Raw genomic sequence first — 17,454 nt, forward strand, 5'->3', positions numbered from 1 at the left:
CAAATTAGCCAGTTTCGAGGTCACTTTGGAAACCGCCTCGTAAAAAATGAAAAAAGTCGAATTGATTCAAATAAATGCGATATTTGTACATTGGATATAATGGTTGACTTTCACTGAAAAAGTTAAGCCAGTCGGTGAAGGTCCGAAATTTGCCTTATCCGTTCTTACGCGGACAGCCTCTTAAATGTTTTTTTCAAAATTCCAATTACTTGTTTCCTAAAGTATTTTCGTGCCAAATTTCGTGAAATTCTAACGAGTGATTCTCGAGAAATAGGCATAATTCCAAGAAAGCTATTCCGTATTCAATCGCAATTTTTTGCCTTGCTATGCATGCGCTTCATTTAACTGGGTTCTTTCAGTAAAAAAGAAGAATCTGAGAATTGCTGGGTTCTTTGCATCATTACCTTTTCTAAGATACATTTTTAATAAAAGATTAAAGCCATAAACACACTGTGTTCAATTATGAAGAAAAAAAGCACAGATAGCGAAGGCATTGACCAAATAAAATGATCGCTGTATTGACGCCATGTTTGCTTTGTGTAATCCTTGTGCGCGCGCTGAATCGCATTAGCAAGAGCGCACGCGGAAACTGAATTTGGCCACCTTAACTTCATTTATGTATAACTACAGGTCTTACCTCTTTTGAACTTGCTCTCATTTCTTTATTCCGTGATAATGGCGTCATGAGGTCGCTGAAACGTTGGGACATTATATCGTTTTTATTTATGTGGCTCAAGAGCATTATTTTTAAAACCATTATTAGAATTGTAGATATTAAACGGACATGATAATCGAGGAGAATTCAAACGCTGCATTTCGCTATAACTAAGGTACGGTGGATAAATGTAGACTTGGCGAAATGATATGAAGAGTTTCGCCGATGAAAAGAAGAAAAGACATCACACATAGCCAGGAGTTCTGTAGTCACTCATATTGTCCTGGAAAGGGAAGAAAAAATCAAATCATAACGACACATGGTAATTTTGTTGGGCCACCCATCTAACCCCACATGACAGGGCTTAACTTAAGTGATCTAAATGGGATGTGGTGCTTTTTTGTGGTATATTGACTTCATCAGTGTTTTCCACGTTGAGCACAGCATTGTATTTCTAAGATCTAGAGCTCGAAAGGTAACAAAGAAAGAAGAAAACAAATTTCGAAACCCACATGTGAAATTGACCCCAGAACATAAGACTGTAAATGCATACACTAACTGAACATCACTTTTAGATCTCTTTGATCTGTGAACAAGCTACATTATGAAAACAAATTTTCATATTCTGCAACGTAAAATTCCCAGGAACTGTCATTCAAAACATGCAACATTATCCAGCCATGACAACAAGAGACTGGCAAAATTGCAGCAAAATAATTATTTAACCCAAAATTTGTTCGAAGCAAAATGTCATTCATTTTCATCCATATGCTCCAAGAAGCTCTGCATTTTTTCAAAATTTGTGTGCAGTTATGTATACACTACTGTAAATACTACAAAATTTATATTTCATGAACCAAAGATTGTTTATTTTGTATTTCCAGGGCATAAAAAGAGCAGAAATGTCCAATGCAATTGATGTGTATGTGAATGGAACAGTTGGACAGGTAACGATATTGAAGTTTTCACCTCTAAAACTGTCTGTGCAGATTCCCTCCTGAGTTAGCCTCCTATGCAGACGCTATTTTGAGCTGATCGCACAATCTTCCTTCCGCACCAACGTCTGCTGAAACAAATAGCACATTCCTTTCCCTTTGTTCGTAAAGATCAGCTGGAGATCACGCGGAAATTGCTTTAAAACCAATCATCGGCTCTAAAGTAATTTCAAGGAGGATTTAAAACGTAATATTGCAAACGGTCAGTGTAAAGAGCAGACTGTGGACTGCAGACTGCAGACCGGGGGATAAAATGCAGACTACAAAACCAGGGGTAAAATGCAGACTGTAGACTTTTTAACTGAATCGTGTTGCCATTTTCATCATTGAGAGCCAACCATAAACAGGCTAACCTGAGTGATATTCAGGCTATCCGCAGTGGAGACTTTCACTGCACTTAGCCTAAAATAAACCCTGTTTACGGTCAGCACTCTATAATGGAAATAACACGATAATACTTAAAAAGTCTGTAGTCTACAGTCTGTATTTTACCCCCGGTCTGCAATTTGCAGTCCACAGTCAGTGTTTTACACTGACTGAAATTGTAAATGTCTCACACTCTTTGAAAGGCCACGCTGGTATTTTAGTGTCTTGCGATCATTTCTCAAGTTCCAAGTAGACTTCCCGCAGGCTTAGCGAAACGAATGTGTGCGTACAAACACGTCCATTTCTTTCTTCATAAAATACTCTACAGCTTCTTGCTGATAAGGATTTAAATCGACGGTTTTATTATCCACACACTCGTTATAAGGCCATGCTCGGATCCTTTGTAGTCCCTTGCAAATTTCTCAGGGTTTAAAGTTCGCTGCCTTGATCAGGAAATGCGCTATGATTGGACTGCGTGAGTAGCCCTGTGTTTCAGGAGACGTTCGTGGGAGACTGAGAAAGATCGCGTGATGAGCCCAAAGAGTGTCTGCGTAGGACTAGGAGGCTACTCGTAAGTGTGTTATTACGGTCAAGCAACAAGAGAAAACGAATCCAAGCTCAGCTCAAGAAATAACATTCCTTTTGAAAGGCGATAGAAAGTGCAAAAATAAAATAAAATCATCGTACTTTCATTGCCAATCTATCCAGTAGTTAAAAGAATTATTCATAATCTGTGACAATCAATAACAATCGATGTCAATTTAGTTTGCCATTAAATCAATAAAGTATGGCTTTTCACCTTTGCACCCATACGAACCATATGTTCTGTCTAATAAGGCAAGTACAATTTGCACTAAGAATACAACAACTAAAGTGATTTAATGTTGCGATGGAATAGCCAGCATTGTTATTTTGATATATTATCAAAAACAAAATAGTGATAGCTTGTTATAGCTTGCAAGAGCATCCGAAGAGCCGAAAGAACCTAATGCTCTCGCGTGCGCTGAAATGTTAGCAGTTGGCCACCAATAAATTTTAAAAAAGGACAACGCTTTTCAGTTTTAAATATATGTTTCGACAGTAACATCTGTCATCTTCACTCACAACTGGAGTGAAATTTGGATATACAAGTTTTGTTCAATAGGTGTTACCTAGAATAACTTACATACCACAAATAAAATACATGGAATGGAAAACAAGAGGAAATGGAAATAGAAAGCGTGCAGAAAAATAAAAAATGAAAGAGACAAAATAACATGATGAATTTGCTGATTTAAAGCAGGCTTTTCCCAATTGATGTACATAGCTTCTTTAATTTTTACTTGAAACTTTGTGGCAGCAGAGTCCAAAATGGTGAAACATTCCGCAGAAAGGAGTTACAACATTCCTCTCAAGCCTGTAGATGCTTGAAAGCGTGAGAGCTTTTGTCGGAAAACAAATTTACCCTACGCGCGTGAAAAATGACAATTGGTTTTGCCAATGTAGCTAGCATTACAGTTAGCACACAGAAAATTGTAAACCACCTGCACCCACAACTTGTCAACCGCTATAGTAATAATCTACATATTAAGCTTGTGTTTTTTCCTAGATATTAAGGTGGCCGAACACAGTTTTCGCACGCGCTTTTGCTGATGCAATGTAGCGCGCGCACAAGGATTTCAAAAAACAAACATGCCATCAATAGAGCGATCATTTTACTCAACACCCGCAGTATCTGTGCTATTTTTCTCTATAATTGAACGCAGTGTATTGATGGCTTTAGCCTTTTATCACAAATGTATGTTAGAAAAGGTAAAGATGCAAAGAACTCAGCAATTCTCAGCTTTTTCTCTGATACCGAAAGAACCCAGTTAAATGCAGCGCATGCGTAGTAAGTCAAAAAATTTCGATTGAATGAAAATTTGCACTCTCGGAAATACGCCTATTTCTCGAGAACCACCCATTAGAATTTCACGAAATTTGGCACGAAAATACTTTAGGAAATAAGTAACTGGAGTATTGAAAATAATTGATATTCCAGTAAACATTCAACAAGGGATAATTAAAGATCTCTCTGTTAAATTATTAGCAAAATGGTGTTAACTTGTGAGAATCGTTACAAGCTTGGTGCATGCAAATTATAAAGAAAATCTAATGACTAGATTTTCTACAAATAAGCAAAACCGATTTTAAAGGCCTGTTTATTTTTATTCGTGTTGCCATGGCAACGGCACATACGTCAGCTTAACCATCAAAAAACCAAAGTTTGTGTTGTTAACTTGCTTGCTGCCATTTTGGGCGACAGAGAGATCAAGGGTTTTAGAGAAAAAGGTGAGTGAAACACAGGTATCAAAAACTGTTTTCAGCCACCTTAAGGACGTTCCCGGTAATTGTTTCTGCGCATCCTTACTGCGCAGGCAAATTCTCACACCACGTCATGCATCGAGCGCGGGCTAAGTAATAAAATGATCGATGATAGGGCGGATGGCCATTGCTGTAGCTTTGCCTGGATTTAATGATCTTGGACGTTCGGTGACCCCTATTTTTGTTTTGATGGATCATTTTCTCGACCGATTTTCTACATTTAGCGAGAAAATGAAGAAAATCTATCGACTAGAAGTTTAAATTTATGGCAAAATGTACCCTCGAATTGGTTCTTGTTAGCTCTTGGTTTTATACCTGTGCTCCGGTTTCAAATGCCTCTTGAAGGGTTAAGTTTTGTGAAAACGTTGGCAACATTTGGAATTTTTTAACAGACCCACTTCTACAAAATTTGACTAAGATCGTTTGCCTGCATTGACTCACCTTCGATATTTTTAACTACTAAACCACAGTAGACCATGCTGAATTACGTAAGCCAATTTTTTAAATTCAGGGTAGTTTTCCCCGTGCTTTATCTCTGAAACGAAGTGGGTGGCCCCCAATTTTGCATTTCTGACACAAGTGACTCATTATCTGGCTCCTGTAAAAATTAAAAAAAACTATCGATTGGAAAATTTTTGTTTAAGCGTCCTTAAGCTTGTGTTTCCTCCAAAATTCGAAGTGTGTCCAGTGTTAAAGACTCTGTCCCAGGGGAGATTTGTTCGCTGGTGGTGTACAAATTTCTGTGTGCTAACTGAGATTGAACCAACTGAAGGATCGAGCGACCAACCTACCTGCCGAAATGTTTACCTGCCAGTCAGCTGGTTGAGGGATATATTGATTCCATTGATTAGATTCAAGGTTTTACAGGAGTTTCTTTTAAACCCACTGTAGGACACTGACAAAGACTCGTGGAAAGAGATGTTTGAAACCCCGCCAGAACTGCTCAACGAGGTATGCTTAATTACTAAATTCTGCCGACTTATTATTACTTCACTTACCCCCTCGTTTATTCCATGCTTACCATCTCTCATTAATAGTACACTCAAATCAATTCTACAGCACCTACCTCTCAACAACGGCCAAATTTTTTGGTCCCGGCGGACAGTCCATACATTCACTCTAATTGCATTCGAAAGAACGTAGTTCTAATCAGGTAATGGAGGAAAATTGAGTTTTCCTGTGGACACCAATTTGGCCTCCCCCAAAAAAATTCTTCAGGGGCGAATGAGGTCATCTCCATTTTCGTCCATGTGCTTTCTTTCGAGTGTTGTGCAATATTGCGGACTTTCGAGCGTTGACAGGGGCACCCAACGACCGTTTTCTCTCGAATACTGTTGGACGCTGTTTTAGGCTATCTGGAGTACTTTTAAGGCTCTGTACGTTAATTTTAGGTTGCACTAAAAAAATTTTATCTGTTCGGATATTCTAGGGGAACTTGAGTGTTCTCGAATTTATTAGGGCTTTTTTGTCCATTTCCCGAAAACGTTAGGTCTTATCGCCTTTCCGAAAATTATAGCTGACCTTTTTTCGGTACCCAAAACGACATTTTCAACAGTCCGAAAACAACAGACATTAAATTTCTCATATCACGAAAGTTCGAGGTGCCAATTCTCTCAAGAAAATCAGAGGGGATTAAAGGCCTTCCGAACAGATAATTACCGAAACGATCCGTTGGGTGCCCCTGCGTTGAGACAGCTTACTGTGGACTGTAGCGGATAAGTTGTTTGAAGTCAGTGTTAATGGCATTTAAAAACCTTGCAGACATGTCTTCACGCGTTGTGCACCCTCTTCTCTTCGACCAAATGAAAACCAACGCTGCTTTTGAATTGTGTACTTTTCACTTCACTGGCCTAGATTTCTGTGCGCAAAATATGTAACATAAACCTAACGAAAGTGTTACCATGGGAAAAGAGTTCTCGCACAGGATTACTTTGGTACACCAACATGTCCTCCGTTTCATTGTTTCGGAAGTGAAAATGCTCAATAGCAATAGTTCGGTAACTGCATAATTGCCTAAGTTTTGGTCAAAAAAAAGCACGTCGTCTCGCATACCGTCGGAACAGGCATCGTTTGTGTCAATTTACACGGTCCAGAATCATAGGTTTCCGGTCAGTATAAAACATTGGACCGCAGACTACGGACTGGGTATAAGACACGAACTGAGGTATAAAAGGTGGACTAAGCATTACGGACTGGATATAAGACATAGACTCGTGTATAAAACGCAGAATGTGGACTAAATGCTGCCTACCTACTACAGTCCTTGTTTTATACTGACCGGTCGAAACTAATATTATGTAATTCACGTACAAATGAGAACAAACCCTCTCGTGTGTACGTGCTTTGCGGTCAATTCATTTGCTCTCGCCCCTCCTAGAGGGAAGCCAATTTCACGTCTGCTTCAGGACTGTTATAAAAGCGCTATGTCTCAGTTGGATAAGTAGACTCTTAAATAACACTCATGACACCTGGACGGCAATCCCTAATTACTACTTCGATGAACATGGCGGACTCCTTTTTCTTCTAAACTGTAATTACAGTGTCGTGAAATTAGATAGAAAAATCCCTCTCTTTTATCGAGAACTCCTTGATCACTTTCAAGAACTGCGTAGCAATTACGAAGATCCCTTGAAACGCGAATTCATTCTGTGGAACAACAGAGATATAACTATAGAAAACAAATCGGTCTTTTAGAAGGCCTGGCGGGATGGTAATGTTCTTTTTGTGCAAGATTTGCTGAACAATCAACGTAATTATCTTTCACCACAAGAATTCAGCGATAAATATAACATCAAAGTTAAAGCGCACCTAACCCCAAATTTTTTTCCATAAAACGAATCTAGACTTTATTTGAAGCATTTGGGCGAAGAAATTTTTGAATTTGGTTGAATCCTCGATTTTCTATGCCCTTTCAAAGTCGCGCTTGAAGTTTTTCACGACCGCGTTTTAGGGAGTCCAGGGCGGCGGTACCTGACGACGTCTACCCAGGAACCAAACACAATAGCGCCTCAGTCAACTCTCTGTATTTGCTCGAGAAAATGGAACGCAAAACTAATCGTTCCGATGTATTTTGGGACTAAAACGTCCAAGTTTTGTCTCAGAATCATTTCTTTTTCGTCACTGGAGTCAGAGTTAAGTTTCGATTTGGAAGACTCCGAAATAAACTTCAATCGAGCGCGTTCGACAACTGTGAACTCACTGGTTAGAGCTTTGAGAGCAATTTACAATATTTCAAGCGACGAAGGGGAAGACTTCTTTGCGGACGAGCTGCTTGTATATTAGGAATGGAAAGCTAGATACGAAGTGGAGGAGCAGGCAAACAAAAAGCAGGAAAGAAAACTCAAGGACTGCTTTGGATGATAATTTCGTCAGCTAAACATAAGATTCCCACGCGTGTTTATAGCCCGTTTACATTTGTCCTTAGCGAGAATGTATTTTGTCAAGGTGTGATTGTTCTGTTAAATCCAGTTTGTGTTTTACTTTCAGTTGAATGCTTCATGTTTATAAGAGTGACGTACGTGTTGCAGTTTTCGAGACTTGATGACCTCCAAAACATTGGCTTCGATCGATTGAAAACCGTATTGTTTGGACCTGTATTTTTGAAGCTGCGGGAAGCAAGGCGGAAGGAAACATTTCATACAATTACCGATTTCACATTGTCACACGTTTTAAGTCGTAACTCCAAATAACCAATGTAAATTGTTCTTAAAGTTTGCAGTGAAATTCGTCGGATAAGCGAAAAGGATGTGTTCCCTAAGCGGTCCTCAGATAATGTTACGCGGTCATATTTTCGACACTATTGCACAGAATCTTTGTCGCACTGCTGATTTCCAAACCTTCGAAAAACTCTGTGAGTCTGCCAATTTTATTATCATGTAATTCTAAAGGATTAATCTCCGACTTTCATCTAAATCGAAAGAGAAATTAGTGTTGGTTAGCGGCGTACAGTTGCGATATATTTACATATCAGTATAACGCTTCTTGATCATGATCGGATCACACAACTTTGCCGGTTATGTTATAAATACTGTGGGATTGGAAGATATAGGTTGTCGGTAGTATTTCTACAAATTGCTGGTTAGCTTTAAGCAGAAAATTTATGAAAATAGCGTTCGAAAGTCTGCGGAACAAATTCCAGTGAGAGTTCTACAATGGTTCTCACATATTCAGTTCACTTGTTTCGGTTCGACATAATCAACCATCGTTTACGTCTTTATTGCACCATTAGCCGATCATCGTCAGTAAATTGTACAGTATATCTTTCTTTAAATCTGGAATATTGCTGCGACAGCCAATAGCACCTCTGGAAGGCGTTTCTGCGCACGTTTCGAATGTGTATTGCACCATCCTGAAGGAAATGAGAGGACGTGAGATATCCAACCTTCCTGGGTAGACGTCACAAGAGCCGCTGGACCCATTCTCCTCAAACTCGGTCGTGAAACAAAATGGCGGTGTTTTGGAGCTATTTTCGAGATTTCGTTGGGGCACAGAAAATCGAGGATTTAATGGAGTCCAAAAATTTTTTCGCAGAACTATTTCAAATAACAAGTAGATTCATTTTAGCGAAAAAAAATTTTTGGGGTTAGGCGCACTTTAACTTTCTGCAATACTACCAAATCACCTCAGCTATTCCCGCTTATCTCAAAGTTACGGATCTGTTCATGTGGACCTTGGGGATCTGAATTCAATTTGCGAAAACTTCGATTTCCAACTATCTAAAGATATCACTCTCAATTTAAAGAAAACTTCCTGCCAGCAGTTTTACAAACTCTTTTTAGAGGAAATCAAAACAGAACCTACTGCGATTAAATCTTGGCGGAAAAATTGTCCTGAAGTTGCTGACAATTGGGTGAAATGTATCCAAAACAATTATAAAATCACTCGGGATAATAAGTTAAGACAATTCTATTTCAAGTTGTTGCACAGAATACTAGTCGCTAATAAAGAACTTAATCGATTTGGAATAACTGACTGTGTCAAATATGTTCTGTGCGGTGAAAATGACTCTATTGAACATACATTCTTTGATTGTCAATCTCTCTTGAAATTATGTGACGAGTCTCTTCAATGGTTCAATAGTTTGCACCAAATCAATGTTGCTATTCCGAGAATTTTTTCTTTACCTGCCAATGCTCGAACGGTTACTACTAGTTTTAACATCTCTACAGCGGCCACCCCTCCATAATGGCAACGGCCACTAAAACGTGGCCCGACTGCCAAAATAACCTCTCGACATTGTCAGTTAAACAATGACTGTCGAACAGTGTATACAAAAGGTAACCAAACGTGATCGATACCGCACGTTGTTGGTCTCTGTTTCTGTTTAAGTTCCATTTTATCGATATATTTTGATTGTGTTAAGGCTGCGAAATATGAGATACAAAAGCCCTCAACTTGTCGCGCAACATGAGCAAATCTGTTGCGTGACAAGTCGTGAGTTTGATGAAAAACGAGCAACGAAGCCAAAATTTGTTGCTCAAAGTACACCCGCGCTCTACTTTTCGCAACAACTTTCTTCAACCCGTAACAAATGTTTTTGTTGCGCGACAAGTTGATCACCAAGGTGAAAAACGTGAAACATCGACCCAAAACTTGCAACGAAACAATGTTGCGTGACAAGTTGAGGGTTTTCGTATCTCGTATTTCGCCGCGTTATTACGAACAGTTTATATGCTAAAATGAGTATTTTTAAGAAAGGAAATGTTGCACCCCAAAAAGGACAGGTGTCATGTTACACTCCAACCTCCCCATAACGGCCACCTCTCTACAACAGCCACTTTCCACTGTTCCAAAGGTGGCCGTTGTTCTGCAAGGCTGTTGTCTAAGGAAATTTTTAAAGTGCAACTAACCCCCAAAATTTTATTTCGCTTATTTGAATCTCCTCATTTTTCTGATCACCACTGCGAAAAAATTATCGTTGTAGCTATTTTCGTTAATTTCCTATGTATTTTTGAAGTCCGTAAAATTAGCCCTTTCCGTGGCCATGACCGAGCAATAGCGAACAATGGTGCGAGTTGGCTTGTGACATCATCGAAGGACCTAATGTTTTGCTTCTAAGAAGAATGTATGCGAATATGCATTAGTGTGATTCAAAATCATTGCACAATACAAGGAAAATGTGATTTTGGAGGAATTCGCAATACAGCATGCTTAGGAAAGAGCAATCCTCTTCATTCAATACCTATATCCGAATGACACCCGTCCAGAAGTGAGAAAAAGCCGAAAGCAGTGTGCAGACTTGTTCGAAGTCGGACATCGAGCAGTTCTTCAATCTCAGGTTCACCGCTTCTGTAAAAACCTAGGATTTTCATGGCCTGTACATTCTTCCCTAGCTTCTAGTGCGAAGCTCGATATACTCAAGGTAGATAAGACATGAATGGTTGAAATAAGCTGGTAGTCATCTGACTATTCAATTCAAACGAGCCCCAGATGTTCCAGACCAAAATAAGACCAAATAATGGAAACCACTGTAGGTGAGATAATTATACGGCAAATTATACCCATCGAGTTTTCTTCGTCCTCGAAATAGAAAGCTTTCTAAACGAATAATCAACCTCACGTACGTCCTACAGCGGGGCGATTGAGATAAGTGAGGTTTCGAACTGAAGAACTAGCTATGTATTTGTGGATTTCATGTACAACCACACGCACGAGGGCCAACGATCGGCGCTTGAGTTTCTCGTCTGTATACACAATAGGCCCTTTGCAGCTGGGGTCACGCGACCAAACTTTTCCGAGAAAATTTTTGTATTATGGACTATAGCTTAAAGAATGCCAGAAATGGAAAGAGCACATCGAAAATACCAAAATGGCTAAGTTTGAGGCCCCTGGAATTAAAGAGTAAGTTTATACTACAGTTTGAATTTTCGGAAAATTTAGAGGATTTGTATGTAAAATGTTGCTGGAGAGCAAGGTCTTGCTCTCCAGCAACTTTTTCCATACAAATCTTGTTATTCTTTTAAAATTTCGGACCGTCATAAAATCTCCTTCTTTAATGATGGAGGCCTCAAACTTGGCCATTTTGATATTTTCAACATGCTTTTTCCATTTCTGGCATTCGTTAAGTTATAGCCCATAATTTTAAGAAAAATAGGTGACGTGATGGCTTAGCTGAAAGGAAGCTAAAGGAGACCGGGAAGGAGAAGGTTTTTGACGGAATCGCAACACTTAGGTTATTAGCGTACATAAAAATGACTTTTAAAACAGAAGAACAGTGAAGGAGAAATGTATTCATTTAACTGATACCATACTGAACCTTTTGTCAAGATCTTGTCGAAGGATTTTTAATTACTAGGCTTACTAGTACGAAAAGTGCAAATTTGTGAAACTCGCAATAAACGTTTATGTTCGCACACACTAATTGACTTTGTTTACATACGGTCGGTCGGCAATAACAAAGTGAAAAGACGAATTTTTCCGCGTTTTTGAATAATTAGTAGAAAAATATGCTCTCGTCGTTATGAACTATCAAGGGTTCGGTAAGAGTACTTAAAGAAGTGTTGTATGTAGATTAGTAGATAAGCCAAATGGGCCGGCAAATTGTCGATCGTGACTTGCAGTGTGGTGGGCTCGACTGGCGATCCGCCTTTCGAAATCGAAAAAATATATTTACATCGTAGCCGTGCCAATCGTAGCTAGACTCCGAATCGTATTGCTAGATGCCACAGTTCTTTCACTTAAAAGTCTTGGCCATTTTTGATAAAATATGAAGCACAAATACCCCAAATATGTTTTCACAGCGCTCGAAACCCAGTGAAACGTCTCTTGGGTGTTTTGACCCATGTCCTTCGATGACGTCCCAAAAAGCCCGGCCCAGATCCCACTATGCTCGGTAACTGAAATGGAACGTCAATAACTATTGAACTTATCAGAAACAAAAAAAGCATTCCAGCAAATGCATGGTGGGCAGATCTTAAAACAAAACTGATTTAAGCTGTAAACGACCAGAGTGTGAAACAACTGAAGCAAGACACTTTCTCATACTGTAAGGAGTCACAACACGAAAACATTGTTTAAAAGCAATATTTTGTGGTCATTACGCGAACAGTTGCTTCTTTAACAGTGTAGCCCGTCCTTTAAATGTTGAACGTCTTCTGCACTGAGTGTGTGGTTCAGACCAAGGTGGACTGCCTTGGCATCAGAGGTGGGATTTCCGCCTTGTATGGAATTAAAGGGGTAGTATCACGAGAGGTCTTTTAGGTTTTTTGTGCAAACTATGCTAGAATTATAAAGGTGCACTCACTGATCAACAAAATAACCTTAAAACGACGAAACAGGCATAAATTCAATCTCTAAGAGATCAATGATTTTTAGTGATTTTCCTCCAAGTAACATTGTCAAACTTGAAAACGTCAGCGCGACGTTTTCAAGTTTTAGACCACTTCTTTCCTACTCGTCCGTAGCCACAACAGTTGTAAACAGCTTTCGTGACTAGTACGGTGCATTTTAGCAAGGTTAGGCAATTACTAGTGGATTTCCAATTAACACCAACACCTTCATTTGGATTTTCAAGTAGCACTAAATCTTGGTGAGACTACCCCTTTAAGGAAGACATGGTAATGTTTATTTTCGAATGTTTTTTTCCAATGTTGGAGGGAATGAATCCAAACAAAGTCGTGTTCCTTGAGCCTGATACAGAGCGTTTCATCCAGGCGATTACGTGTGTGTTCATCCGGACCAGCCTTCAATTCCTTCCAACATCCTGCACACTCCCTGATTTTGCCTGTAATATTGATTAACTCGAAGGGCACTGTAGTAGTTGACGATACCGTAGGCTTCACGACCTTTATGGATCGTGATGCGAAGAGGATTACTTGAGGCTTCTGCTGTGTATTGTCCACTACTGTCACTTGAAAGAACATCTGCGATAATTCCCTTTGGAGGTGGCTCTGTGTTCGTCACAGATGCGTTTGGATCAGGAGATTTACGTCGGGATCTTGATGCAGCAGGTCGTTTCTTACCAGCACTTGCAATGACGCCAAATGTTGTTAATGCAGTGAGATTTGGTGACCGTTTGTTCCTAACAACCTTGAACTTGGAAAGGAATTCTTGAAGCTGGTTTTTGTAGAAGGCTACTGCAATTACATGCGAACACAGGTTTCTCGTCTTGTACCCAAGACACTCTATCACAAGCAAACATCTCAGAGGCTAACGTCTTCACAGTGTGAGGATTGCTGGAAGATGTGCTTTTAACAAAATGGCTCTGAGAATCAAAACCATCTCTTGATTCGTCGTCGACGAGTTGTGTTGCTTTTGCTGATAGGGCTTGTATGTCTTTTCCAGTGAAATCTCTTTCGCTTGCATACTGTGTCCAATGTCACGAGCTATTCAAACATCGGATTCAATGCTACCACAGTCAGTTCCACTGGCGTCTTCAAGGTCTTCAACATCAAACAGCGTTCGAGGAACTGGTTGATTACTGTGGCTCATTGTGTGTGTCACAACATAAGTTGAAGGAACCTGATCGTCTGCAAGGATATCAACATCACTGTATACTTCGAGATCCTCCAGCTTCTCCAACCCTAAAGATCGAGAGGGAGCATGCCGATACTAATACACTTCTTTGTACTTAACTGGATCAACACTCGGCTTGTCTGCAAAGGCACATTTTCCAGGGTTGCCATCGAAAACGTCTGACTGAGACTGGACATATTCAACGTATTCAAGTCGAACCACGTAGGGACTGTGAATACCAAGGAATGCTCTTTTCACATCATTTCTTTGCTTGCTTACAAGATCCTTTACAGCATCGATTGAAAGTCCTGCCACCCCTTTAGTAAGGCATTACCGGACTCCGGGACGTTATTAGTTTGAGCTTCGTCTTCAAAACCCGCATCTCTGGACACCTTTGCTGTCACATGATGCCAGATATTTGATGATTTGTAAACACGATAATAATCTGCAAATGTTGGTGGTTTGGCAGTTTCGGCCAACTCCAAGGCATCCCACTCTGAAATCAACCTCTCAAGCCTGTCTTGGTAAGCTTCCCCTGGGTCTGCTAAGATCAGTCCACCACTTCCAAAGATGTCACCAACAATAACGTCGGTAAGAGTAAGTAGCTCTATTTCAACTCGGGTTGATGAGGCTGATTCGGCCCCTAACAATACAGTCATTCTAATATGCCGAGAAAAATATATCAAAAATATCAAAAAAAACATACATGATCAATTAATGACTAACATTCTAACTATATCAATAAATAAACAATTTATTGATATAGTTAGAATGGGATTGTGAAAGGCCTAACTTCCGACACTTCTCCTTAATGTTCCTTTGTACATGGGTCTTACACAGGAATGACAAGGACCTTTCGAACTCCTATGCAAGAGCTTGCCCAAGGGGCACCTCTGAATCAGTAGAATATCCTTGAAGATGGACCTTGAGGCCAGGAACTTGGGCCGTCAGTTTGTGGAACAGTATGAGGTATGTCAACATATACTTTAACAGAGAAAGCATCATGGGGCCTATCATAAGAGGGCACGTAGGAGGATCTGAAGGTTTGGTAAACACTGTGGTGTTTTTGTACGTCGTCGTGAGAACAAAAAACGCCCAAGTTGGAATGTGACGTCCACACAGAGTACGGACTTGTGACCGGGAACGTCATTGCAACAAAAGTTCACCAGATTGTCCACTTGATCATTTGTGAACAAAACCACCTTAAGGGAGTCATCATCAAGACCGTAGCATCTTACAAACTTCTCAGTACCACGTTCTGATTCCGTCTTCATTTTCTGTGTGATGTAAAGAATTGGGTCGAGAACTTTTTCATTTGAGGTGTTCTTGAAATAGCTGGCCTGCCTTTCCCCACGAGGTAGAGCTCCCTTGGAATTACAAAACTCTAGCTCCCCCACGGCCTCCTCAACATCATGAACCGCCCTTTTCAAACCACTGTGCTGCTTCGCTGCAGTGTCCTTTAGCTTGTAAATGGTACTTCTGTAGGTCTCAAGTAAGGAATTGAACATTTGCTGGAGTTGCCATGCGGTTTAACATTGATGGGATGCTCTTTGGTACGTTCAAAATGATATTTTACAAACACAAGGTTGTGATGGTGACCATCAGGATGGATAATATTGATGACAGTCTAACAAAGACTTCTATCGCTTTTGTTGATGTTAGGTCTGCGGCAAACTTCATAAGAGCCATACAATTTGTCTTCGACTTTCGTCACATCACACACTTCTCCATTAGTCGTAAACTTGACAAGGTACCATTTTGCTCTGGTTTTTGTTTGCTCCCATGCATCAAGGTCATCTGACAACAGATCTTCTGGATCACCCAAGGAATGGAGATCCACAATAAAGGTAACGTTGTTTTGGATGCCCACTGGATTGCTTGACGAAATAATCGACCTATGTGTCTTCGAGGCATTGAGCAGAAGCTTCAGAACTTCATCATTCTCGGCACTTTTAATCACATGAGATGGCACAAAGGGAAGTTCACCACTAAATTTTCTCCGATTCTTATTGGTTGGAATTGATCACGTGACGCGATAGTGTTCATCCGCGGAGAGACACTATCAGCCCATAGTGCCCGTCCGCAGAAAATACGTGGATGGATAGTACTCGTCCGTGAAATTATTTCTGTAAACAAGCGAGCTTCTAGAAAGTAAACAATTGAAATTGTATTGAAAGGGTTTTTGTTTGTTTTTTTCTTTCAAATTTTACATTTGGCTTTCAGGCCTTTCATGTAAAAAAGTTGAAAAATTCAATATGATTTTTGAACTGGCGCACGGAAGAAAATTTAGTGGTGGACAATAAAGACAATAGAGTGTTTATGTCTCGGAACTATCGGTCTGATAGTTGCCCCTTGGAAATTTGATGTTCTTAAAACTAGCATATTTGATCAGTTTAAGAACATCAAATTTCCGCGGGGCAACTATCAACCGATAGTTCCTCGACAGAAACACTCTATTGTTTATATAGAAATCTCCAGCTTAAAATCTAATTCTTTCTCTCCAAGAGCGTAGCATTGCGTGACAAAGAGAGGGCCAGAACTGGACTATGATTAGGATTGGCAATATCTCTTGACTCGATGGGCTATTTTCTGATAGAAAATGTCAGATTGCTTGCCTCGATTTTCCCCCCAAGATCGGCCATCATTGTTGCCTGCCTTTCTCCCAGGGGTTTCTGCGCCCCGAGCCCAAGATGGCATCTTGTGTTGGGCACGAGCGCCTAATTAAACATTAAACCGCCAATGACGGAGAGAACACCCTGGGGACGAGTTTGATCCCTTGCTTGATTCCCGTGCGTGTAAGTAGTTATTATTTTCTTTATAATTGGTAAAATTACAAAATTTGGGCTGGGCGCATAGGGTGGGCCATGGCCTAGCCCAGGTTTTGTACACTCCCATACCGAGGTTACAACGCATTACAGGGCGATTTTCAAATATGGCTGTTTTCGTCTGTTTTGTGAGCGGAGAGAGACTTTGTTAACGTGTTTTGGCCCATGTTTCTCGTGATAAAAGCAAAACAGGACCAGAGTAGCTGTTGTTTTCCGTTTAATTTATTGTGTGAACGATGTTATAACCAATTTTATGAGAAACATCCCAGCCGGTCAGAATGTGTGTTTTTCAGGACTAGCCAGTGAAAACCCTTGAATTTACAGAACAAATGTATGATGATCGGCGATGATCAATGGCAGGCTTCTTACTGGGAATTTTTATGTTGGTGGAACAAAGTTACAATTAGGAATTACTAATTCCTGGTTACAAAAGATTGAAGTCATGGTACAGATTAGATGGGAAAGAACACTCCATGTTTAGGCCCGCACTCATAACTTAGGGGCTTCAGACAGCCTGGCGCCCGTTAGACAGCAGCCTTGGGAGAGGTTCGACTTTTGTGTTTTTATATGCCCGTGTATTCATGGTTGTATCAACAGAAACGCGAATTTGTGTAGTGCAAATCATCGGAGTTATCTACACAAAGCTGTGAAATTATAGCCTGGAAGAAACTTCAGGCTTGTGACATAATCAGTTCCCAATAGGCTTGGTGATCAATCATGTCGTAACATCTTTCTCCGCAGTTCAAAGATATATGATCTGTCATATATTCACTTGCAATAAAGTGTTAATTAACTTATTTTTTTAACTTTCAATACA

At 40.1% G+C, this 17,454-nt stretch overlaps 3 protein-coding genes across 3 annotated transcripts in view; 2 read left to right on the forward strand and 1 right to left on the reverse strand.

Moving 5' to 3' along the window:
- Window positions 1–17,454, forward strand: part of LOC145487512 (bifunctional purine biosynthesis protein ATIC-like) — a 168,558-nt gene that overhangs the window by 139,941 nt on the left and 11,163 nt on the right. The window contains exons 15-16 of the mRNA XM_081466330.1: window positions 1,540–1,602; window positions 5,251–5,310. Of these exons, the coding sequence (XP_081322456.1) occupies window positions 1,540–1,602; window positions 5,251–5,310 (123 nt within the window). The remainder of the gene's footprint in view (window positions 1–1,539; window positions 1,603–5,250; window positions 5,311–17,454) is intronic.
- The window catches only part of LOC145487527 (uncharacterized), a 572,009-nt gene that overhangs the window by 58,211 nt on the left and 496,344 nt on the right, over window positions 1–17,454 (reverse strand). The window lies entirely within an intron of this gene.
- Window positions 1–17,454, forward strand: part of LOC145487565 (uncharacterized) — a 400,759-nt gene that overhangs the window by 48,313 nt on the left and 334,992 nt on the right. The gene's annotated exons all lie outside the window — the stretch shown is intronic.

This window comes from Orbicella franksi, chromosome 5, assembly GCF_964199315.1.
Source record: "Orbicella franksi chromosome 5, jaOrbFran1.1, whole genome shotgun sequence".
Taxonomy (NCBI): Eukaryota; Metazoa; Cnidaria; class Anthozoa; order Scleractinia; family Merulinidae; genus Orbicella; species Orbicella franksi.